This window comes from Cryptomeria japonica, chromosome 3, assembly GCF_030272615.1.
Source record: "Cryptomeria japonica chromosome 3, Sugi_1.0, whole genome shotgun sequence".
In the NCBI taxonomy this organism is placed as follows: Eukaryota; Viridiplantae; Streptophyta; class Pinopsida; order Cupressales; family Cupressaceae; genus Cryptomeria; species Cryptomeria japonica.
In genome coordinates this window covers 400,373,176-400,400,627 of record NC_081407.1, presented here as the reverse complement: position 1 = coordinate 400,400,627, position 27,452 = coordinate 400,373,176, and the positions used below count along the sequence as shown (strand labels likewise).

Sequence of the window (27,452 nt, the reverse complement as noted above, 5' to 3'; positions counted from 1 at the left end):
TAGCTTCATTATTGTTTTTTACCCCTAAATATTTTGAGCCCCCTTGTGCAATTTTTTTATCCATCTCTTTTCACAAAGCCTGCACCAGATTTTCCAGGTTCCTTTTCGATGCACCATCAAAGTTAATTTTAACTCCATCCTTAGGTACTGTGCACTTTACTTGCCAACCATTAATGTTCTTCACTATTAAGTATTAACCCTTTAACCGTTGAATGGGATAGTAGTATTTGTATCATTCTTCTTATGGATGACTTATGGCATGCTTAGCTGTATACCGGCTTGGAAAAGCTTAGTGTTTCTTTCTTTAATGTCCTATAATATTTGCTAGACCCACTGAGACTGGTATTAGGGATTGAGTTATTAGGGTTGTAAGGTCCCATAGTTGGAAATATCACTCCATTAGGAACCTTACTGAATGTTTATATTCAAATCATAGTTCTGCATATATAACGAATCCATTACTCAAGGATCAGAAATGTGTGGTGACAGTAATTTCGTATCAGTCACCAAGCAGATTTGTCAGTTTCCAAGATGAGAGGGGTGTTTTGTCATGTTTGGATGGATTTCCAAGGCATTACCGTGGCCTTATAAGCACTTTGTAGAGTTGCTATCCCAACTTTTAGACAAATCTTGTATATTATTTGGAAAAGATAATGCACATTTTGTCCCAATAAAAGCAACATGAGATCAATTGGAGTCTGCACTTCTCCTAGCAAACAGGATCTTAAAAAGGTAATTAATATCATCATCGGGAATATCCTTTATAAGAAAGTAGGGATTAATTATTTACATCTTTATTGCGAATACTCCTCATAAGGAAAAATGGATTTGTGATTTACCCATAAATACTGTTGCTCCTGTGTCAGTCTGTCGAATTCAGACTAAGTCTGCAAATTGCACGTTAAAGAGGCATTTGGTTGGCTTTAATTAGAGAGAGTAAAGTAAATGAGTTTGTCAATTTCTTTTAATATTTGCACATGGTTCAAATTTTTGTGTATTCGAATCTTTCCAAGTATTTCTTGGTTGTCTTTAAGTTTACCCTAAAAATAAGAGCCCCTTTGTGAAAATCTCTTACCTGTCAAGTTTGAGGTCCATCCGAGTTGACACCTTAATGTGTGAAAAGTTAAGATAGGCTTTGCAGATTATGAAGTCCCTCATGGCACTACATAAATTATTTCTAAGACATCAGAACCATTTAGATTAGCAGTTTGACTCCTCTAACATAAAAACAGGCCAAAAGAGTCTTTGAAGCTACTTTATGAGGTTATTTTTGTTCTTTCCCCAGCAAGAATTTGTTAGCGGGCTTCTGATTTTACTGCTTGAGCCATCCATTTCCTTGCCAGTGTTTCTCTTCAGGCTCTAATGTCACTAGTAGATATTAGCAAGCATCTTCTTTTCTTTGGGCAGAATCTAATATCCAAAGCTGCAAAATTTTAAGGGAAATCAAAGGGATTCGTTTTTAGGAGGGTCAATGAAAAATCAAAAGCTAATCATCATTGGCTTCCACATACTGTTATATGTTTATTTCAACTTGATAAAAATAATTTTTTCCTGCAGAAGTCATCACAAAGCTACCATAACATACTCATAATTGTGTGTGTATTAAGGTTGCGAGTTTCAAAAAACATGCCTGAAGGGCTGCACTGAAAACATAGACTTTCTTTGTCCTCACCAGGTTTGAGGGTAATGTACTCTGACAAATCTGTCAAGTACATGCACAGGGTTTCATGATGTTTTTGTATTCATGTCATTGGAGTAGGGGAAAATGCAGGTGGAATTGAACCTTAGTGGAAACTTGGCACTTTATAGTTTATTGATCTTACTTCTGAGCCAAGGCCTATTGGCATCATTCTATCTTATTCAATCTTTAACAATTGTTTTGTGTTTTAACCTCAGTTTCTGCATCTATAAAATAAAAAATGATTTACAGTTGTATGTTCTTAGATCATCAAGTTAAGGTTAGCATTATAAATTACTGAACTAACATTTTTAAATTGTGTTGAATACAGTGGCCACGGTTGTTTGTAGTTTTTTATTAAAATTTTAGTTTATGTAATTACTTTCCATAATGGAGCTATTCTCTGAATTTATCAAATAATGTTTAAGATTCTTTTCTTTACTTGCAGGTGATTGTAAAAGATGCTCATACAAATTTAGGAAGGCTCGCAAGAGTCCTTGTTTTGGATCCTCCAGATCGAAGTTCTGCAGATTTCAACCAATCACAGAAATTGTTATTTTCTCACTTGCCCTGCACAAAGCATATGAAAAGCCTTTTGTCTGCTTACTGTTTGCCTCGAGAAAGAAGCTTGGCCATTGACCCACATATGGCATATCTCTCACCTCAGTTGGCCTTTAATATTGGCCTGCATATAGCATGCCTGAAAGTTCTCATAGGTAGCGGTCAAGATTCATTTGCTTCTCTGTTTCTTAATTGTTCTTTTGCTGAAAATAAGTATCTTAAGACAACTGCTGTAGTGGATATTATTCCTTATTCTGATCTTCATCAATTGCATTGCTTAGTTCCCAAAGAGAAAGTGCCTAGAAACCAAAATTGTGGTTTTGAGTATTGTAAACCTGATATGCCTAGATATGCATCACACTTGAGGATATCCTTTGTCAAAATACCTTCCAGCAGAATCTTTGATAAATTAAGAACTGGCTATCCAGTAGAAGTAGAAGAACGGCAAGAAATGATAGATGCTGCTTTACACTGCTATTTCAAAGTTGACAGGCTTCTTGCAAGGGGAGACATTTTCTCCATACAGCTTGCTCAGAACTGTAGATCTGATTTCTGCAGTAATTGCGATAGCAAGACAAGATCACTCTCTTCTGACAATGTGATCTACTTTAAGGTATTTTTCACTTTTCATAATTTTGTTCGGAAATGAGGAGCATTAATAATCTTAGACAGGAGGAAAATTATCTGAACTGGTGATTTCCAGTTTTGGGAATAAAATCTTTTAGTTTTTTTCTTGTATTATTCATCTGATAACTGAATTTCTGTTGCTGGTCTTACCGTTAGGTCATGGCTATGGAGCCTAATGAAGTGATTCTCCGTGTCAACTGCAATCAAACTGCACTTGTACTTGGTGGCAGTGTGCCTTCCCTCTTGCCTCCTGCTTTCCTGGCTACTTGTAGTGTAGATTGCACACCTTTACAACAGGATATAGCTCAACAGTTGGCATTTTTGCTTGCACCTTGCATGTATCCATCTGCATTTTCTTTCAAATTTAAGACCACGGTACTTTTGGAAGGCCCATCAGGTATTCTTTTTTTTTCCATGAATTAAGTTAATAGTAAATCTTCTAGTCTGTGGATTATTTCCTTTTCTTAAAGCACTGCTTTTTAGCAAGCAATGTTACATGGATTTTGTTCCTTAACAACAAAATGGCACAGGCAGGAGATAGCTCTAATTAAAGATTGATGCTATACTGGAAGGAATTTACTGTGAAATTATCTTTTTTTTTTCAAAAGTGCCGGGTAAACTTTTTAACATGACCGGTGACATTGGCATGACATGCCCTCTGGTACCACATGAAACGCTTTTGGCTCGGAGCTATGAATCGGTGAGGTCACAAATGGGGGATCTCATTTCCATTTAACAAAGCTGAGGCTCAAACCTGCAAGCACATTGGATCAGTGAAGGCACACGCCTGCGATCACAAGGGCCCAGCGGGGGTTTGAACCTTGGTGGACATAACAACAACTCCACCACTTAACCAACACACTATGGGAAGAACCCCATTGTGAAATTATCTTTATTATATTTGGTTTTTTAGAATCTTTAGCTAGGCACCACCATAATGGCCTATTTTGCTCTGATGCTATTTATTAAAAAGTTTTTGGAAGATTCATTATCCCATTATTTATTAAAGAGTTCTTTGGAAGGTTCATTGGTTTGTCCAAATGTTGCCTATTTTGCCTTGATGTTCATGTGATTGGGCTCAGGTTCAGAGGGTTTAGATAATTATGCTTCAGCATATTATTTTGTGCAAATAGATGGTTCTTTAGTATATTGTCTAGGCTGAATTTGCTGCCCAACCCCTTTGTTTTGAGACTGTCTTCGGACTCACTTGGTTTATGCACAAGCTGAGATCCATGGTCAATTCACCTTTGTCTCATGGGAGATATGCTCTTGATGCTATGTTTCTTGGAAGCAATTGCCTCGTTGGGCCATCCTAGGCATCAATATTGTAGGTTCTTTGAGGTGTACTTGCTCTTCCAATTTATTGGCATTTTTTTAAACAACTCCCTCTCTTCAAGTTCTCTTGATTTGCTTCTCATTGACTTCTTCCAAGAAAAGAGATGCTTAATCGATTCATTAGAGAGGACATTTAGTGTCAGTACACCTAAGTTACTTGAACATACCCTCTGACATCTCTTAGCCCCAAATCAACATTTTATGTTAAGCATTTCTTATAGGTTTTTGATGGGGTCATTGTTCGGCCCACCTATTTTTAGCATCATCGGTCTCATAATTTGAGGATCACACCTAACTAGTTGCAGGTGTGTTCCAAGTTCTAACCAGCTTTGTGTTGAGACAGACCACCATATTGTACGAAGTTTCAGTCTATGCTGCCTTTGTTCCCTTCAAGAGGGGGAATTTGAGGAGAATTTTATCTACTAGTGTCCAATCTACTATGAAATCCATGGAGGCACTATTGTCTATATCGAGATTTTTGGTGGATCCTTTTCTCTTTTCTTCTTCTACCATTATAAGAAATGCTTTGTCTTATTTTTTGTGTGAGATCTCCTGGTTTGGGCATAGGTCTCTCTGTGGTAATCTCTGACCTACCAGATTGATTACTTCTTTCTCTCAGTCCATTACTGCTGTTGGAGGCATTAAACGCCATTTGGGCACATCTCATTTATGTATGAATGACACATTGCTCAGACATTGCTCTTCCTTCCATTCTAGTACAGTTGTGTTAATGCCAATAAATGTTTCAGTGCAATGAATCAACCCAATTGCCTACTGTGATGGTCCAAATGAACTCAGACCAGTTTAATTGTGGAATCCCTAAGAACTAAGAACTAATTCTCAGTGCAGAGGGCAGTCTAATTGCTTAAAAATGATGATTGCTAGTGTGGATTGCAGTGTCCTCTATCAGGAGATAGCCTGTTTTCCATTAATTAAACACATCTCATCATACTTATTATATTTTATTATGCATTTGTTAGCTCTAGGGAACAATTAGCATACATCATACAAGGGATAATCAACATAGCCAGGTCTAATCCCTAATCAATCCTAATGATCAATCTTAGTGGAAATTGGGAAGTATCTTTGTTAGGGCTCCAGAAAACTATCATCCACAAGTAGTGCCTTTGTATGATGTAACACATGCCCATTCCACCGCAGGCCTTATCCATTGCCTTTGTATGATGTAGCACATGTCCATTCCACTGCAGGTCTTATCTACCTTGCGAGGTATTAATACCACCTTTCCCTAACAATTCCGCATCCAATCCTAGCGTAGGCATTAGCAGAAAAGCAAGGATTAGGCTATGAGTATGCTAACTTCTCATGTATTATTAATATATATGAAATTAAGTATGACTGTCATACATAATTGCAGTCTATATTGATATTACTACTAAATTCTGCATAAGAACATTATCAGGCTTCATATATTAAGCATACATATTCAGCACATCCCCATGCATACCACCAAGAACAAAGATGTTACTGCCTGTAACTTAATAACAGTTCTGATCTGATCTGATTGATGGTGATGTCACTGGAGGCTTTTGATTCCTTTCCTTTATATCTCTCAATGTGAGGGAGAGGTCACACCTCTTCATCATGAATGCCCTTTGGCAAGAGACACACCATTTCACCATTAGCACCCTTTGAAAGAGTGCAACTCTTCATTATTTCTGCTCTTTGAAAGGGACACAACCTGTCACAATCAGATCTGCACCTCTGATTCCCAAATTATCCCCCTCTTAAATGAGGTTCTCTTCTCCCTTTTATATCTCATGTTTGAGGGAGTCACAACTTTTCATTCCATGTATTTTGACCATTCATTAACTTAAATAAATTTTAATTATATTTAATTATATTCTTTAATATTTAAATTTTAAATCTAATTTTTATTCTTTTACATTTCAATTTTATTATTATTATATACCATTAAATTCTATTTCAAAGTTATCTTGATATCGGTTAGTAAGTTTTTTTAATTAAAACTATGATTATGCAGTGTTAAAAAGGATCAGCAATTTTATACTGGTTTTAACTGAAATACCTTGCCGATCTAGAATAGACCTGCTATAAATACTAACAAAATACAATGGGAAGAAAATATTTAAATAAAAGTAGACAAGTCTGCCTACACAGAAAGATCACGGCAGTGATAGAGACAAAACAAGTTATATTCTGAAAAATTAACAGTACACAAGAATCATTTGATAAATAACTAGGAAAAAATATTTGTATTTATAAGTTTGAAATACAAAATGTGATTACAAGGAAAATAACCTATTAAATCTAACTAATCCTTGTTGAAAGAGAGGCCAACAAAATTGTCATGCTATTCCTAGCATGAGATATTATCAATTGAAAGCAAAGTTCATGATTTATTCATTATATTCAGTGTAGAGCTTTCAACCAATACTGCACTTATTGAGCAACAGAGCCAACTACTCAAATGATCTACCTATTGCAAGGACGGGTTCACTCCAAATGACGGTGATTGACTAGAAACTCACTCCAGAACTTACAACAAGAAATCAATTCATACATTACATCCATACACCATGCAGAGGAAGTTTGGAAATATACACTCTATAGTTGATAGTGGGGCATGCCGAGCAGAAGAATTGGTTTAGATTGATTAGATCCTTTCTCGTTTGAGCCCTTACTCGTCAGTGTGAGATCTTATTATTAGAAAGCAAAGTTCATAAAGTCATGAATAAACCTCACTGCAAAATATCTAACAATTATTAGATGGTCAACCTTAATGTAGTGATCAAATAATTGGCATGAATTGAAAAATAACTAATTTCACCCTTAAGTGATGAACATCTTGCAAGCAAATGCCAAACTTAAAACGTATTCACATAGAATTATTCAATATGAATTATTTCTGGAATAATAATTTTGTACCTGTATATACACCTTTTATTTTATGTCTTCAATGTCCTTATATAAAATCAGGCTAGTTGCACAGGTTTTGTCTTTTAAAATGAGCTGAAGATAAATAATCAGGTAATTTTTAACATTTTTTCACAAAACTCACCAAGGACAAAATAATATTTTGTAACTTGAGACTTTAACTTATAAATTAAAAACCCTTTATGGCCTAGAATAAGACCTAAAGAAAACCAATAATTTTTCTCAAATATGACCATGGGTAGGAGGGCCTACATTCTAAGCTAAACCTTAGTGTAATGTTCCCTTTTTAATTCCTTCAGTTTCAAGCCCTAGCACACAGAATATAAACTTGTACAATTGTTTATTAATAAGAATTTTTTATTTTTAACTTGTTGATTTGATAATTACTGTCAAAATTAAATTTATTAGATTGCTTTGGATACTCATAAATCTGCTCAGACTTATATCAGATATTGTTTTCTATAGAATGCCTTTGGTAAATAATTTCTTAATCTGTGTGAGTCAGGGGTTTTCGTCCACAAACTCAGCAAGAAAAATAAAAGCGTTTTCGTCCTTTAATTTCTCAATGAGGGGTTTCATCCCCAGGTTAAATGAACAGAAGTTCCACGCTCCAAAGGAGTAATAATTGGATAATAAAAGATGCATTCTTCATATATTTTCTTTCTCCTTGTTTGGTGTCTTATATATCTTTTTTCCTTCAATAGTCATGATTCTTCACATGCCCCTTGATTTTTAATAAAATTGAACCTTTTTGTTATATTTTATGACTATATTAAATTTTATTATTTTTATATTTTAATTTATTATTATTACAATCCCATTTCAAAAAGGGGACATTACAGTTCGCCCGTCCCAAGATTGCTTGTCCTCAAGCAATCACAAACTAGGATACTCCTAGAATTTCTTCTTTACTTGATTGATTCTTTTTTTAAAGATACCAAGATCCCAAATCAATCTTGGAAATATTATGTATCTTCTAATGATGCTGTGTATTTTGCTAACTGCCTATCTATTGCTAAGTCTTGTTAAATAACTTTGTCTTTCTTGTCTTTAAACAATTTTGCTTGATAATTCATATTGTCTTGCGAAACTTCCTTTATTTTTGTAATAGAGCTCTTATATGCGTGAGTTCTTTTCTTCGTGTTTTTAAACACATCTGAAACTCAACTTTTTCTAAATGGTCTTGCATTGTTTTAGTCATAGATGAAAAACTCGGATTTTGCAATAACTCGGCAAGGCCAAAAAATTTTAAAAACTCGGGACTCGCCAAAACTCGGCAAAAAACTCGGCAAAACTCGGCAACTTTATCGAACATTTGAAAATACATTTTTTTTTTATATATAATTCAAAAACACACATTTACACCAAATTTGTATAACATATATGATTTCCATGATATATAAATCAAATTTTTTTGGTAATACATAGCAACAAATGCAAGTATCATAGCATAAACCAAAAACCAAGTGCAACATATGTATAAGAGTTCAATACATATCAACGTATCATAGTGACAGTCTCATAGAGTTATAGAGTCATAGACCACAAAACAAGAACCTCTGAAATTCTGATTACATATCAAGTTCAAAGTTTGGTATCAATGAAATTATGAAAATAAGAAATCATAAATTGCGTCTACGACTAAAGCTCAAAATAGATTGTGGCCGCTGGGTAGGTGGTGCTGAAGTAGTGGCAACATCCTCAACACTAACAGGTGCCTCTTCTGCATGATCAACCTCCTGCTCCTCCTCACGTGCTGCCACTTCCGCATCCCATTCCTCTCCTGCCCTCTCCAACTCACTCAGCTGCTCATTAGTAAGGAATGGATCCAAATCATTATCAACATCATCAGGAGAAGCAACCCATTCTGCTGCATATGGATCAATGTCATCCAAGTCAAGTGCTTCATGTGAATCTTGCCCTAGCACCTTCTTCTCATGTAATCGAATGTTGTACCGCACATAGACAAGATCATTCAAGCGTTGTTGAGTCAACCTATTGCGCTTTTTTGTGTGGATGTTCTCAAAAACACTCCAGTTGCGCTCACAACCAGAAGCACTACAAGGCTGTGATAATATGCGGATGGCAAGCTTTTGAAGATTAGGCGTTGTGGCACCATAATCTTCCCACCACAAATCTGCAAGGATACAAAATGTGATTTATAACTTGTAAAGATTTCAATAATCTTAAAGAGAGAAATAAATGGTAAAAATTAAACATATGTTTTTTTTTACCTGGTCGTAAGGTGGCTCTCCTACGTTTGCAATCAGGTGAAGAAAACAATTCCCCTAAGGCCTTCTTATAACTCTGCAACTCATCAAGTATCAGGTCTCGAAGGATCTCATCATCAACTAATCTCCGAATGCATGTGTCAAGGCCAATTCTAACCTCTGCATCTGCTTTGAAACTCGGAGAGTAAAAAAACTTGGGATTCAAGAAGTAGGCAGCAGCATGAATATGTTGGTGGAGTTGATGGTTCCACCTCCGATCAATTATGCGCCATATGGGTTCATACTTGGTCTTGTTTGACCCATACAAGTGTTGAATCGCCTCTTTGGCCTTATCCATGGCCTCATATAGATACCCCATGGAGTTATGATCCCCATCCACCATTCGTAGCACCCTCACCAACGGTTCCGACACCTAGATATAAAAAATCTAACAAAATCAGCAGATTGAAATATTAGAAAATTAAATAATAAATCATCAATTAAAGTTTCAAAACTTACATTGATGATCTCCTCCACCATCTTGGCAAAATTAGTATCAAAAATGGCAATCACAACCTTCTCTGCTTCAGGCTTTGTAGCATAAGGACTCCCCAACCATCTTTCACTCACGAACATCCGCTTCAGGTTGGGCAATGTAGCAAGTATGCTCTGCAAGGTGAGGAAATTGGTAGCAAAGCGTGTGACCCCCGACCGCACAAGATCCTTACCTTCAGTGTGTTCTCTCATAAGATTCAGGACCCATGTGTGATTGTAGATGTATTTGGTGATATTCCTTCCATCTTCAACCACTTTCTTTACCCAACTTAGTTTCCCTATGTCCTCAAGGAGCAAGTCAAGACAATGGGCAGCACAAGGGCTCCAAAATAATGTCGGATGTCTAGCCATTAGAAGTTTGCCGGCTGCCACATATGCAACTGCATTATCAGTCACAACTTGGATGACATTCTGCACTCCCACATCCATCACCACTTCATCCAACATGTTGCACAAGGTCTCCGCATTCTTCACTTCATTGGAGGCATCAATTGATTTTAAAAATACTAACTGTCCTCCTGAAGCAACTAGAAAGTTGATGAGTGTCCTGTTCCTACCATCTGTCCATCCATCAGAAAGAATGGTGCAGCCATTCTTTTCCCAAATAGTCCTTTGCTCTTCCACTAATGCATGAGTGTTTTGGACCTCATCCTGCAATAACGGTCCACTTACCTCGTAACGGCTTGGGGATTTGAACCCCTTACCTGCCACAGTCAACGTGGTGACCAATTGGTCCCAAGATGGACTAGAAATAGCATTGAACGGAACATCGTTGTAGATAAAAAATCTAGCACACGCCACCTTGGCTTGTTGGTGAGCCTCTTTATTCCATGCAGTGCCAAGCAATCCAGGTTGTGCACCAGGAGTGTTACGTGGAATAAAGAAGTTTTCCATGTTGCTGTCCAAAGTTCCCTTTGCTCGTATCCGTGGCCCAAGGGAAGAACCAGATGTCCCCACATCTGTATGTGACCCCATGGAACTCAAATCTGCCCTTGGGGCTGCCATTGCCTCTGCTGTTCTCTTTTTTGTTGCCTTCCTTTGATCATATGCTTCAAGCGTTGCTATTGCATCTCTCGTAGCCTCTTCAGTACATTCCGTACAGCTTGTGGTATCTCGGCATTGAATTTTTGCAAGGTGATATTTGAACCTATTAATGCCACCTTTTACAATTTTTTTGCAATGGTTGCAAAAAACATCTCCTCGTTTTGGACCTGGTCTCCCATGTTTCCAACAAGGGTCTCTCTTTTTGCCACCAACTTTAACTGTAGAAGCTGAATCCATTTTCTTTCAAAAAGATGTGGAAAAGAACCTAGCAAAAGAGAGGCAACATTTAGAGATAAATAACATTGTTACCAAAAAAAATCACAAACATCCAAAAATTACAATGACTGTATAACTGTATTTTATTTACAGTCAAAATAGATGACTCTCTAAAATTAAAATTTTTAATTGGTTGTGTATTTTTTTAAGTTTTTAACTTCAAATTTAAATTTAAATGAAATACTTTAATACACATTGACATTACACAGTTGACAGTCATTTCAAATGACTATGAGTATTTCACAATTGACTGTGTAATACACAGTCATTAATTACAATGTACATTAATGATTAATGTATTACACAGTCATCAGTCATTTGAAAATGACTATGTATTACACAGTCATTTCAAAATTTCAAATGACTGTGTATTACACAGTCATCAGTCATTTGAAAATGACTGTGTATTACACAGTCATCAGTCATTTGAAATTTTGAAATGACTGTAATGACTGTGTATTACACAGTCATTTGAAAATGACTGTGTAATACACAGTCATTTCTCATTTGAAATGACTGTAATGACTGTGTATTACACAGTCATTTGAAAATGACTGTGTAATACACAGTCATTTGGAAATGACTGTGTATTACACAGTCATTTCAAATGACTGATGACTGTGTAATACACAGTCATTTGAAAATGAATGTGTATTACACAGTCATTTGAAATGACTGTGACTGTGTAATGATGACTGTGTAATACACAGTCATTTGAAATGACTGTGACTGTGTAATGATGACTGTGTAATACACAGTCATTTGAAAATTTGAAATGACTGTGTATTACACAGTCATTTGAAAATTGAAATGACTGTGACTGTGTAATACACAGTCATTTGAAATGACTGTGACTGTGTAATGATGACTGTGTAATACACAGTCATTTGAAAATTTGAAATGACTGTGTATTACACAGTCATTTGAAAATTGAAATGACTGTGATTGTGTAATGATGACTGTGTAATACACAGTCATTTGAAAATTTGAAATGACTGTGTATTACACAGTCATTTGAAATGACTGTGACTGTGTAATACACAGTCATTTTCAAATGACTGTGTATTACACAGTCATTTCAAATGACTGATGACTGTGTAATACACAGTCATTTGAAATGACTGTAAATTGTAATTACTAATTACTAATGATTGTGTATTACACAGTCATTTGAAATGACTGTGACTGTGTAATACACAGTCATTTGAAATGACTAAGACTGTGTAATACACAGTCATTTTCAAATGACTGTGTATTACACAGTCTTAGTCATTCGAAATAAAACAATACAAAAAGATACCTGGTTGTGCGTGCAAATGCAAACAATACAGTCATTTTGACTGTGTAATACACAGTCATTTCAAATGACTGTGTATTACACAGTCAAAACGACTGTGTATTCGAAATAAAACAATACAAAAAGATGCCTGGTCGTGCGTGCAAATGCAAACAATACAGTCATTTTGACTGTGTAATACACAGTCATTTCAAATGACTGTGTATTACACAGTCAAAATGACTGTGTATTCGAAATAAAACAATACAAAAAGATACCTGGTCGTGCGTGCAAATGCAAACAATATAGTCATTTTGACTGTGTAATACACAGTCATTTCAAATGACTGTGTATTACACAGTCAAAATGACTGTGTATTCGAAATGAAACAATACAAAAAGATACCTGGTCGTGCGTGCAAATGCAAACCCTATGCAAATCGCGTGGCGTTTTTTTGCCTTCCGGAGTCGCGCGAGCCGCGAAATGGAATAAAGACTTCGGTTTTTTTTTTGCCTGCGACTTAAGTCGCGTTTTTCTCGCATTTTGTGCCGCGTTTCGGGCGGGTTTTGGCCATTAACGGCGATTATTTGCCAAAAAAATCGCGGCGAGTATATAAAAAAATCGCCCCGAGTATTTCCGCGATTAACTCGCGCGGGATTATGGATCGCGATTACTCGCGAGTTTTTGAATTGCTCGCCGAGTTTTTCATCTATGGTTTTAGTCTTGTCATTTTTCCATTCTATAGAATTGGAACATTGGCAACTTGCTTGATACGGTTTAGAAAGGTTTTGGTTAATGTTTTCCTTTGAATCTTTAATGCCTTTATCCACTATGATCCTCAAGAGATCATGTGGACTTTGTTGATGTGTGTTTTTTGCACGATCGAACACAAAATAAAGTATTGAATACTCTATCCTCTCTTTAACAAAGACTTCTCAAATGCTGAAGATGGCGAAGGGTCACTTGAGACGACTCCAAGGTTTACAATGTCAGGTTTTGACTTGTTGGATAGCTTCAATGGTATGATGCGTTTGTTGTACCTTCAAGGGGACTTACGTAATTTTTCTTCACCAATTCAAGCTCAATGAATATTATTCTTCAAATGATGTTGCAATATCGCTCTTTCCTATTACTAATGATCTTTGATAAAAAAGTGAAAAAAGGAGCAAGGTTTAGGAATGCTACGCTAATGCTAAGAATGCAAGACAATGGACAACTTCAAGTGAGCTCAACTAAGCTTTGCTTTGACATGCCATGAACATCTCCACAATGCTAGTGCAATCTTCTAAGGGTAGTGTTATGACTTAATCACACATCACCCCATTCCAAATGGGGACCCCCTACCTTTTAGGTCCTCTTGGTCTTTTGGTTTTGGTTCATTGAGTCTTTTCATGGTAGTCTCTTCGGTCTCCTCAGTTTGCAAGTGTTTTGGGGTGAATTTGATCAAGCCTGCAAGTCGTTTGAGTGAATTTGGCTAAGTCTAGAACTTGTTTTGTCTATTTTAGGGTTTCACCCTTCAGACTTAGATTTGAGGTCTTTTTCTTAGGTTTTTGGAGAAATTGAACATTGCATTGGAATCAAGACCCTTCAAGGAACCTACCAATGAAATTTGAGCGAATTTTGAGCAACTTTTGATTTTTAGAAAGTTCCTATTATTTAGGATTTCACTGCCTCCTAGATTGTGGATTGTCTTTATTTTGCCAAAAATCAAACTTACTATTTTTAGCAGTTTCTATTTTTTAGTAAGTTTCTATTTTTAGTGTCATCTTGCCCCGGTTTGCCCTAATTTTGATGTTTATGAAGTACTTACTATTTTTGGTAAGTTTTTCGCAGGCAGGGGTCTCGACATTGAAGACTGAGTATTTTTGAATATTTGTCTATATCCGAAAAGTTTGAAAAAGCAGGCAGTTGATCGAAAAATGGTTGTCTGAATTCATTCCAGTATTGGAAAGGCATTGAAAAATCTTCTAAGTCTGGCAGAGAAATCCACTTCAATCCAAGATGGCATCCCAAGTCTGGAAAAGGGCAAAATTGGCTAAGTCTGGCAAAATCCAAGAGAATCCTTACCTTGGCAGTGAATGGCTTTCAACTGTGGGTGGGCGCCAGATTGGGGTCATGGAGGATTTTTCCTCCAACCCCAAAATTCCATGACTAGGTAGTTTTGGCGCTCATGTCAAGGATTGGGCGCTAGATTGTGTTTGCCACATACGAGTAAACGATTAAATGTAGAAAGTAAATGCACAAAACATAATGGAAATATATAAATAACCAGTCTCTGTATTAATTCAACAGTCCATTTACATCAAGTGCTTATAACATTAAACCCAAATACGACTATCATGATGCCACTACGAAGGAATACCCAAAGGGGTGCGACCAATTGTCGCGTCTAATTGCCCTTCGGGACGACTAACTAACTGACCGCCGTAACTCATTATTACCGACGACAACATAAACATAATATGACAACATAACATAATGATTATTCCCGGCAACATCATCCCCCCCAAGAAAAGAAGTCGTCTCCGGACGACGTAATACAAAATAGAGATGACATTAAACAAAACCAAGGTAGAGAACTACAGGAACTGCTGACGCCAGTTGAGCCCGGAACTCATACACCTACTGCATCCTCGCCTGAAAACCTTTTTCTGCTACCATCAAACTTGTCTGCAAAACACGCTTTTCAGTCTTAGCCTCCACCAACTGCTACTCAAATGATACTGTCTCCCTAGCCAATTTGTCCTCGATAGCCACCCGCGCTGCCCTCTCGGCATCCAACTCCTGGGTACGTTGAGCTAAGTCTCCCGCTAGTACTCCCTCCAACCTGGTGGTTAGCTCCTCCCGAGCCCTCTGTGCATCCACCAAGGCAACCTCTTGTCCAATCGAGACATACTCCGAGTTCCTCAAAGCATACCATTCATGCCTGGAAGTGGCCACAACCCTCGAGCACAAAGGCTAGGAGACGCCTCAAATCCTCCATCACACTCCCCAAAGTTTGATAATTGAACTGAATAACTCCCTTGTATCGTATGACTTCGCGTGTCGGCAATGCCTTCCCTCAGACTCTGTTTGTTCCAAACCTCCAAATCCGTCTCCCTCTACGGCTTATGGATTCCCCGCCAATGCTAAGCTTTAGGCTTTTTTTCTCACAGTACGGGACAACCCAACACTTACCGTGCCTTCTCTGATGCCCTTCGCCCAACTCAAAAAGTGTATTGTAACTCAAAAATAAATTGGGGGTCTGGGGCAGCGCTTTACAACCAATTTACAACCCTCAGAACCACACGAAAGTCCATGGCGCACATCATTTCTGTGATATTTTAAGATGCCAAAAACCCTTCTTCTCCACTCTAATATTTTCAGCGTCCTGGCTCCAGACGCCATCGAATGATTTTTCAATCTGGTCATCGTTTTTTTTTTTTCACATGCCATCACCACCTTTATCCCTGTCGTACCATGGTATTTTCCCTCTCACCCTCTTGTAAACAGTCGCCGCCGTGCTCCTTCAGGCCTGTCACTTTCTCCTTCCAACTGCCCAGCTGCCACCACTTTCTACTTCCTGTTGCCAACGTTTTCCTTGCTCGTGTCGGTCGGTAGTACGGTGTATGGCGGGGTGCGGTGTACTTGGCGTGCTGGTGTGCGGTGTGCAATCTCCTTCCTCCGCGATTTTGTTTTGTTTGCCTTGTGATTTTTTCCTTGCCTATATTGGAATTTTCTCTTTGGCGCTGCAGTTTATTTATGGTGGAGACGGTGCCACCGCATGATGGCACACAGTGCCACCGCACGACGGCACGCGGTGCCACCGCACGGTGACCCTGTGGTGTCATTGTACGGTCGGTGCCACCGCACGGTGGACCTAGCGGTGCCACCAGCGTGGCCCCCACCGAACGGTGTCTCCACTTTTTTTTTTTTTTATAAATTTTTTTCTCCCAGCCGTATGGTCAACTGCCATATGGACCCGTACGACCGTACGTTTTTTTTAAATTTTTTTTTTTTTTCCAATTTCCTAATTTAGTTGTCAAGAGAGTCTTTGGCTCGGGTCCCCTGTCTCTGGGATTGCCCTTCATCCTTCTCAGTTTTCCTCGCCCAAGAGTCTCCCGCGTTGGTCCTGTGCCTCTCAAGTCGCCTGCCTGGCCTCTCAAGTCGCCTGCCTGGCCTCTTGAGTCCCCTTCCATCCTCTTGGGTCCCCCTGCGGACTCTCGGGTGTCCTTTCGGCCTCTTGGGTCCCCCTCCGGCCTCTCGGGTGTCCTTCCGGCCTCTCGGGTCCCTTGCGCGCTTCGCGTGGTAGGGTTTCAATTTGGATCCGTTGGTGGCGAGTTTATTTTCAATGGCCATCCGAAGACCTGGAACCATAAATTCTACAAGAACCACGGTCTCCTTCCCGTACATAAGAAGAAGAAGAAGAATAAAATTTTGAAGGCTGCGGCCTTCCACATAGGGTTCTAATCGGTTCCGACACGAATGATCTTGGGATTATCTACGTCACCGAGGTTTGGGGCGTCTCCCTTCCAATATTCTCTGTATTCCGGCAAGTACACCTCCTCTGTTGCTTGCTCTGGTTCCTCTACTTCGAGCTTGTAGCTCTGGAACATTTCGTAATCCTCCATCTGCCAATGGAAGAGCCCGTTCAATGACCCTGTCTCATCCTTGGAGCACTCTCCTAGTTTGAGGATCCCTTCGTCGTTGGGCTCCCTGCAGCCCTATCCTTCGTTCCTCAGGTCGCCTTCTCCTTCACCCTCTGATTCCGAAGATGATGCCAGTTCCTCACTAACCAACTGTGTCTCGAGGTCTATGATAAACTTCCTTCCTCCATTCTCCATAGACAGAGTATTCTTCCAGTTGTGGGTGGCCTTGGCTACCACCAGCCACCCTCTGCCTAAGATCGCATCATACCCTTTTTTATTTAGTGGGATTACCACGAAGTCTAGTATGAAGGGTTGCGCCCCGATGGTAACTTGTTGGCCCATTTGTCTTGATGGGTTTGATTCCATGTTGATCTGCTCCCAGCAAATTGAATGTAGATGGGCACATCGTCGCCTTCCCCAACTTCCGCCAGGTTTCTTCTGGAAAAACATTGACTCCTGATCCACCATCGACGATGGTATCGGTTAGAATGGTGCCAAGGATACCCATCTCCACAATGGCCGGGTTCCTTCCAGTGTTAACTGCCAGCAGCATGGGGTCTATTGCAGACCCCCCAGGAACATCTGTGCGGTGGTTGGTATTGGTGCGTGGTTGGGAGAGATTATTCAGCAATGCCGTTCGTAATTGAGGCATTGTCTGGAGGAGGTCGTGTACCTTCACAGACACCTCCGGTTTTAATTTTAAAATTTGATTTAGTATAGCATCCCCCGCCTCCGGTCGGCTGGAAGTACTCGCCGTACCCTTCGCCTTTGCCCTTTCTCGTATCTCTTTCTCAATTTCTTCCTGTGCTTCCTGTGCCCTTTGCTTCTCCATCTCCGGGTCTGGGCACATTGCGTGTCTGGCTTGGGCGCGGGTTACGACCAACACTTCCTCTTCTTTGGTTTCCTCGACATTGAGCAAGTTGACGCCGGACTTCGGGCAGGTGGCGTCTTCGTGGTCTCCCGGTCCGCACCATTTGCACAAATATTGTGTGGCCTCTTCCTTTGGGCAGTCTCGGGCGAAGTGCCCCCACTGGCTGCATGCTCTGCATTGTACCATCGGTCGACCTTTGGAGTCTTATTGGATCCGGCTCCTTGTATTGTTATTGTTGTTATTGTTGTTTCGTCTTCCCCACCGGTTATCTCGATAGCCTCCCGAGGTTGCATTGTTGTTTGCTTGGGAGCCGTCGGTACCGCCCGATGTAGTTGGTTGTTCCTGCGTAAGAAATACTTGTTGGCTTCGTGTTTTCATGTTGTAGGGGCATTCCCTGGTGGGATGCCCCATCAACTGGCATATATCACAATAGGCCTTCTTTGGGCAGGAGCCTTTTGTGTGGCCGTCCGTCTTACATTTCGTGCACCAAAGCTCCCCTTCGTCGGTCTTGCTCGGACCTCCCTTCATAACCTTCAGCTCTTTCATCATCCCCAACATGTCCTTCTGTAGGGCTTGCACCTTTTTGTTGGACTCGCCATCGCTGCTGCTTCCCTCGGAAGAGTCATCATCCTCGGACGAGCTATGCTTCTTCTTTTTCTTCTTGGATGTCTTGGTGTTGCTCTCGAGATCCATCGCTCTATTATATGCATCTTCGTACGAGGTTGGTGGAACAATTTTCATCTTCTTCCGGATGGAGTGTTTCAGCCCCTCCACGAACCATCTCTTTTTCAACCCATCCGTTGGTTGACTCTCCATTTTCCCCAGTAACTCCTTTAACCGTCGGCTGTATGTTCGCACTGTCTCGTGCTATCCCTACTTTGTGCTTAATATCTCTGCCACGATCTCATTATCATCTCGAAGGAGTCGAAAATCCTTCTCGAAAGCTTTCTGTAGGTCATCCCATGTTCCCACCTTTGTTTTATCCACATTAGAGTACCAATCAATGGCTACTCCTCACAGGGTGGCAGGGAACTGCACCACCCAATCTGCTTTGTCAACTACCCCGTTGGCTGACCATATTTACTCACACGTATGGCAGTGCCGTACGGGGTCATCTTTGCCATCTCCGTTGAATTTGGGCAACTTCTATTTGCCTACCATCACGCTTCTTACCTTTGGCACACCTTGCCCTCCGGAACCTCCAAGGTTCGTACCTCCCGGGATTGGCCCTCCAGGTCCACTACCGCCGCCTTGCCCTTCGGAACCTCCAAGGTTCGTACCTCCCGAGACCGGCCCTCCAGGTCCACTACCGCCAGGTACTCCGAAAACTGGTCCACTAGGTCCCACCAGACTACCTTGACTACCAGGGATGGCTGAGCCCGACCCGAACAGATTGTTTATGCTACCGTGCCCCTGTGTCCTCCCGACACCTTCGGCTGCACCAGTATCTCCTACTTCTCTGGTCTCGGTTTCGGTCTCCTTCTCCTTCCTGGTCTCGTCCTCTGAAATGGACAAGTTCTTTAGTAGGTCTCTGGTAGCATCGATCAGGTTTAGACTTTGCCTTGTTTGTTCCACCAACTCTTCGCGACTTCTTACCCTACGGTGGTATTCTGGCGAACTGTAGAGTTCTCCTTCAGCACCCTTCGTGACTCCTCGGTTCCCTTTGGGCAACCCTACGACAGTGTAGAGAGTGTAATTCTCTTCGTCTATCTCTGCCTCCGCAACCTCTGTGACACCTCCTGGGTTCCCTTCGAGTAACCCCTCGGCTGGTCGTCCCTCGGCAAGCTGCCTTAGCCTACGCCTTCGTTTTATTCACTGTCTGAGATTCAACACTCTTTGTGCCACTTCCCATTCGTCACTTTGTATCTTTTTATTTTTATTCTTATTTAGTATATTTGGCATAAATCACTTCTGTACATAGCAAGCACACACCATGTACACAAAAAAAACAAACTTTTTATTAATTTCCCTTTCGGCCACAATTTATATCAACATTGTGTCGGGATTATTACAGGGTTCAATTTCCCCTTCGCCTCTTGCCATCACGCTTTGCGTCCCAACGACGATGTTCTGTTTGCGCGTCGTCGGCCGTTGGGTTAATCTCACCGATGGGTAGGCCCATCGTGTCCGTACGCCATCCATTCCTTCCTTTCCCGAGTATGTCTAGGCAACGACGCCAAATGTTTTCCACATACCGGTAAACGATTAAATGCAGAAAGTAAATGCACAGAACATAATGGAAATATATTAAATAACCAGTCTCTGTATTAATTCAACAGTCCATGTACATCAAGTGCTTATAACATTAAACCCAGATACGACTATCATGATGCCACTACGAAGGAAAGGTACGCAATATATAATACCTGAAGGGGTGCGACCAACCGTCGCGTCTAATTGCCCTTCGGGGCGACTAACTAACTGACCGCCGTAACTCATTATTACCGACGACAACATAAACATAATATGATAACATAACATAATGATTATTCCCGACAACAGATTGGGGTCATGGAGGAATTTTTCTCCATGGCCAAATTTCCTTCTCCATGTCCTTTTAGCGCCCAAGCATCAAGGGGAGCACTAGAACTAGGTGGAGGAATTTTCCTCCACACCACTTTTTCCTGCACTATATGGATTTAACGCCCAGGTCAGGCAGTTGGGCGCCAAACTATGGGTCAAGAGGAATTTTCCTCATTGACAATTTTTCTTTCATCATATGGTTTCAACGCCCATATCAAAGGGAGAGTGCTAGAAAGGGGGTGTCAAGGAATTTCTCTCCATGGCCAAATTCCTCCTCAAGGTGACTTTGGGGACCAGACAAGGTGAAGAGCGCTAGGCAAGGGGTAAGGAAGGAATATTTTTTCCAAGGAGAATTCCTTTGTGACATGAGAATCACGCCCAAGGAAGAAATTGAGAAAAGAAATCCCCTAAGGAAAAGATTCAAATATCCTTTCTCAAGTATGGGAATTCGCCAAAATTGAAGAAATTTCGAGGCAAAGACACAAAATTGGTCAAGAGAGTTTTCTCTCTCCTGATCTCCAAAACTCAAATTTGAAAAAATTCCTAAAAAATGGGAAGTGTGACAAATTGATGAAAAAGCTTCCTTGGAACAAGATGAACCCAAAAAGCACAAAAAATTCTTCCCAGATAATTTTTTTCTCTCTAGGCATTTTCTCTCTCCAAGAATCCGGATGATCACGAAATCTTTCCAAGTGGATAAAATTGTCAAAATATTTTTAGGAAAGAAAAATCTTTCAAAATCTCCTTTGAAAATTCAAAATGGAAAGATTTTTACAATCGGCGAGCTGGCAACATGCAAAGGAATATTCCATGCTTATGACGCATAACTTAAGAAATCATGGAAATTTCCATTTCTAAACTAGAGGATAACCGTGGGACATGTTTACATAGTGAGTTATTAAGGAAAGCATGACACATTCTTAATACAACTGCTAAGATTAGTCTCTTGCCAACCTGGCAGCTTGGTGAGGAATTCTATATAAATGATGAAACACAATTCATTTCTCATGTGTGATTTTGGAGAAAGATGAAGTTGGAGAGAAGTGGCAAAGATTTAGAGGCGAAGGATTTCATTTCTTTTCAAAATGTTCTTGATCGCAGAGGTTTTATTTTACTCTTAATTAGGAATTTATCGACTGGAATTTCTCCTTCAGCTGGAATTTATTCTCCACTATCTTATTTAATTCCTTACGCAGATTTTTAATGTTAATTTACTTTGTTTTGTAGGAATGGCGGAATCAACCAAGGTTGTGGTTACTTGCAGGCAGGCATAGATCAAGAATGAGATGAAGGTATTCCTTCCAGAGTCCAAGATAATTTCCAAGTGGAAGTTAATCAACGACACCAACTTGGGAACTTTTCAGCTAGGAGCTTTCAGGCACGAGATTTTTGGAATAGTTGGAAGCAATCCATCACCTACTGCTGTTAAATTTGTCAAGAGTGGAATTGTCTCAGCTGCAGGCTTCCCTCCAGTCATTCAATGTCCAGAATTGATTTTGGAATGCATAAAGCACTATAATGAAGAGAGAAAAGTGATTTTGACATCGGATGGCAAACTTCTGGCTAACTTGACCACCAAAGCTATTGGAGAAACTTTTGGAATTCCGGCTTATCATTCCATGACTTACAGACTCAAGGAAAGAGCAACAACAGTGTATGAGGCTGGTGTTGAAAGATGTGCTGAGCTTATTAACAAGACCTGGATGCAGAAATCAAGACCACATATTTCAAAGATGCCTAAACAGATCACTAGTTTTGATTTCAAGCAAGAATATGTGGACCTGGTAATGATACCGAATAGGATAATGAGATGTCTGGATGCCTTCACTTTTGAAACTTGGTTGTTCTTCTTTACTGGCGAACTTATGAATGCCAATGGGATAGTGGATTGGGTGAGATTGATAAGCCATTATGTGCATGAATAGTTGAAGAATTTGAAGGAGAAGTGTACTCAATCCTTTTACATGAGCTTGTATGTGATTTATTCGCTGGCAAGGATGGGCAGCTTCAACGACTTACCAAGAAAAGGGCCCATGGGATGTGGGCCAAGCAGCTCAAAGTCCACGAATACTATCTCCAATTGCACTTGTATAGCATTGATTCTTTCAAGCTGGTGAATGACATGTTCACAATGCATTGATACAAAAGTTTGGAGCCTTATACATTCAGTTTCCAAAATTTACTTCCATCCAGACCCAAGGGTTTTCCTTTCAGCTGCACAAACTTCCAAGGTATCCTATGGACAAAATGGTGTTACTAGAGCTCACCAGGCAATTGATTGCTTATGACATGATTCAGAAAAAGAAGAGGAAGCTGTCCATCGAATTACCTATTGTCCTAGGCTACTATGTAGAATTATGTCCTTCATTGGCAACAACTGAAAAGTCCTTGGAGGAATTAGCATTCTACCACTTGACATTCCATACGTCTAGATCCTTTTTTGATCCATATAACAAAATCCGCATGGTCACCAAAATGAAGTTCAGGCATAAATTTCACTTGGAAGATTTTTGGGCAAATGCCAAGGATGATGTTGAGATCAGGAAAAGAATGTTTTCCAGATTACCCCTTGACATGATCCGAACTGATGAATTATTCAAGTGCCAGATCAAGTAAAGGAAGATTAGGTTGTGACGCAGCCTGAATTTGAAAAGTTGAAGGATACACCTATCCAGGTTCCAGATTGGTCAAAACCTGAAGTTGATGATTTGGAAGTTTTGGCTAGGCCAGTTCTGAAATTTACCAGGCATTGGGTAAATTGGTGCGTCACGACGCTGAGGGAAGGAAATGTGTGACTTAGTTACCAACTGATGGGGAATATGGATTCCCATAGTGACACCACAGAAGGATCATCTCAAGCCTAGGCTGAAGAAGGAGAAATCCAGCAGGAAGGGGCTGGACATAGCAAAGAAATGGATGTTCCTAAGAAGTCCAAAACAAGGAAGAGGAAAGATGTCCAATCGGAAGTGCAGCCAGAAGTTTAGCTGGAAGAGCCTCAATACAAAAGGCCGAGGGTGGAAGAGGCACGATCGCCGACTAGTTCCTCTAGTGTGCAGGAAGTAGAAATGTTTACACAAGAGATTCCACAAAAGTCAGCCTCAGGATAATGTTCTTGGCAATGTTCCAGCATAGGATTTGCTTAGCGCCAACACTTCTTATAGACCCGTTCCGTTGGAAATTCAAAGGCAAGAAATTCCTCCCAGCACAGAACAACAAGACCTGGATGTTTTCATTGATACCATTCTTGAAGACATGGAGGAAGTTTCACAGGATCAAGGGCATACAAAAATTCATGATCAACCAGCCGTTGTTCCTGATTGGCTCAAAGAAAGGATGAGAAGGGATTCAAAAGAAGAGATAGATTGTCATAACCCCTCTTTGGACATTAGATTATTGTGATTAAATAAATAGGATAATTAAAACATTTATTAATTAACATTTAATAATATTGGGAAATCGTCTCATTTATGAGACTTCACGATTTTCCTCTAATATATACTTATTAATGTTTATTATTATTTGTTATGATTATTATTTATTATTATTGTTATATATGATTATTATTTATTAATAACAAATAAGATTTAACATAAAATTTATATTTCTTAATATTAAATTCATATTTATCAAATAATAATAATATAAGTAATATAAATAAATAATAATAATAAAATAAATATCCGGTGAGTGCATACGAGTAAAGATAACTATTTTTATTTTATTTGTATTTACTTTGCATAACCACCTCAAACTTTCATACGCACTCCATTGTTATGTGCGGATTCAGATTCAATGGTGTGCGTTATTAAGATATTAGCTATACGGAATTTACAATATACTAGGTATAGTAATATTATGATCAGCAATTATGAGACGTTACAATAGTGATTAATTACCAGCCTACACCGATTGGCAAGAAGGCTAATCGTAATTTATATAGCCAACCAATTACATATGGGAAGAGGAGATCAACATAAAGATAAGAACATCGGTTAGTATGATGAAGTGGTGCATTTACAACCTTAGCAAATAAAGATGTCTCTATCTTCAAATGGTCACACCCGATGGAATATATATAATTAATCATGTCATTGCCAGAGGGCATGGAGGGGATATATAATGTTTTCTATTCCAGGCGGAAGAGTTCTTAGGAAGGCCGAAGGCCCAAATACCGTATCCACAATCCCAAAGGGGCATATATCAGAGATGGCACCCTTATTGTATGTCGTTCAAACACAACAATCAGAAACGGCACAATTGCTTGCAATAATACTCAGACTATTAAGCGGATCAGAACTATTATTCGTAGGTTACAGATGCTTAATATATAAGACGATTGCATTCTTATACAGAACTAATAATGAAATTAATTTGGAAGAATAATAAAAATAATAATAGTAATAAAATTGTAATTATTACAATTTGTTTATGAAATGTCTGCAGTACAACAAATATTATAATACTATTTAAAAATAAGTAATAATATAATTATAGGGAATATTACCAATACCGAAGGCTGTAATAAGGAGATTGGAACTGTTATAAAGCTACACGCAGTAAAATCTTTTGTTCTTGGTAGTATGCACAAGGATATGCTTAATACGTATGCCTAATATATGAAGCTTGATAATGTCTGTATGCAGAATTTAATAGTAATATCAGTATAGACTTGAATATGACGACAGCCAAACTGAGTTACACATATAGTGGCAGACCAGATCTGACGTGCGTCAGATCTGTCTGCCTTTACAACCACTAAATATGGTGATTGTTCCTGATTTAAGCAGCAGTATATTAATAACTTATATGATAAGTAATTAGTAGATACATAAATAATTGATTATATAATTTAATTCATTTCTTTATTTATATATATATATTCAATTCAGTATAAGGAATAATATAAGGATCCTAAATATAGATATTGATAATAATAAATATTAATATAATAATTATAGTTAATATTAATATAATAAAAAGTAATTATTAATTAGTAAATTAATAAATATTTATTAAATCACCAAAACAAAGTATTTATTAATTGATTGATAATAATAAGTATTTATTAATTAAAAATTAATTAATGCGTAAATGATTTATAAAGCAAAAATAGGATTAATTATTTAGTATGGTGAGATAGCTAGTACTTGATGGATTAAAGAAAAGATAGAACATCCTAGGTTGGATTCGTGTTAAGATAGTTTGTCTCTTAATCGATTTAGTTAAGTTATAAATATATTGGAAATCAAATTAATTACGGTTAAAATTGTCTTGAACCAAGTTGGGGACATTACATAGATCTAGCACAAGAGTTAGAAAGACTTTTGAGCTAGATGGATAAACCGGTTGAGAAAAGGGCAGCCATGAAATTTTCAAAGATCACAAGGGATGAATTTGGATCCAGAACGTTGCAAAAACAAAAATGAAATCACGCCTGATGAATACGTAATTAGAGAAGTTAATTTGGGGCATGCATCCACAACACAAGTAGTGGAAGATTTTGAAGAATCTTCCTTGGCCATGAAGGAGAAAATAAAGAAGATGAAAGAGAAGTGCAAAAGGCTGAAGAGTGAAAATCAAGTATTGTGCGAATATGTGCGGAGTTTTAAACATCCACTTAGAGAGGAAGATCCCTTCTTTGTAGTTCCCTCCTCTCTTCCTAAGGAAACTGTTGATGGTTCTGAAGAAGTTAGGAAGATAGCTCAATGCTCTAAGGAGTGGGTGGAAGGTGTTTTCACTTTAGCAGGAGGATTCATTGAGAACTTGGCTCCCCTTCACTCCAGAATGCTTGCAATCCTAGACCGGTTGGGAGTTGCGGATAGTTCATGGGAGGACATGCACATTTACCAAGACTTAACTATTCCGCAACTCAGAGCACTAATGAAGATTCCTAGACAGACGTTGATTGACGGGAAAGTTGTCCAGGAGATCGATATTTTTGATTTCCTGCGGTGGTTTTATGTCGTTTGAACCGGAAAGGAATATTTTGAAAGGTTCAATGGGGAGTCTGCTTCTTTAAAGGACTTAGTCAGGAAGGTTCAAGGAGAAATCCTTAACGTAGTAGAGGCACTATTTTCCAGAAGATTGACTCAGGAGGAAATAACGGTGGACTTCCTTAGGGACAAATTGCATGAATTTTTCTTTGTGGATTCATTTTCCACTACACACTTGGAAAATGTTTCTTTGTTCTCTAGCACAATGCGAAAGACACAGGAGTTGGCGGCGGATTGGGAGAAGCTTTTCTTCAAGAGTGAGGAAGAAATTGCCTTGATGGAATTCAAGATGGAAAGCATGCCAAGTGTCTTCGTAGGAGAATTGGAGGCAGTTGTCACCAGGTTCATTGCATATGCCAATAATGAGCGAGATAATGGCAGTCCATTCCTAGACAAGAATCTTTTAACATAATGGTGCATGCATGGTTGGAATCAAAGAAACGGGGCTCGGACTTGGCTCGGACATGGCGAGGCCGACTCGACTTGGGATTGGACTCGGGAGTCAAAACTCGGCTGGACTCGGCAAAGTGAAAAAATCAAGAAATTTAGAGATTTTTAAAGATTTAAAACTTGTTTCATGCACCCTTTATTAAATACACCTTAAAGACACAATAACATCATCAAATAGAAGCTAATTTGATTACATTCACAAGTATACATCAATCACATAAGCATAAACGCAAATTGTAGCTGAAGGAAATAACAAACTTAGATATATAAATATTGTCAAATGTATACAGTATTACAAAAGTCATGGAATAAAAAATCCATGTCATCATATGATCAAATGAGATGCAAACTCTTCCTTTCCAACTCTTGATGCACCAAATGAAAGTATATGTTGTTATATGGAATTGGAGCCTAATCAGACTCAGAGGTTAAAATTTCCCTACTTTTATCGGTGCAATTTCCCCCTTAATTTTACGATGGGGGTTTGGGGGCAGCGCCCCCAAGTT

The 27,452-nt window shown here is 39.1% G+C and overlaps 1 protein-coding gene across 3 annotated transcripts in view; it reads left to right on the top strand.

Moving 5' to 3' along the window:
• Window positions 1-27,452, top strand: part of LOC131047867 (peroxisomal ATPase PEX6) — a 108,143-nt gene that overhangs the window by 9,792 nt on the left and 70,899 nt on the right. For all 3 annotated transcript variants that reach the window (XM_057981660.2, XM_057981659.2, XM_057981661.2), the window contains exons 2-3: window positions 2,127-2,852; window positions 3,023-3,263. In XM_057981660.2, coding sequence (XP_057837643.1) covers window positions 2,127-2,852; window positions 3,023-3,263 — 967 coding nt within the window. The remainder of the gene's footprint in view (window positions 1-2,126; window positions 2,853-3,022; window positions 3,264-27,452) is intronic.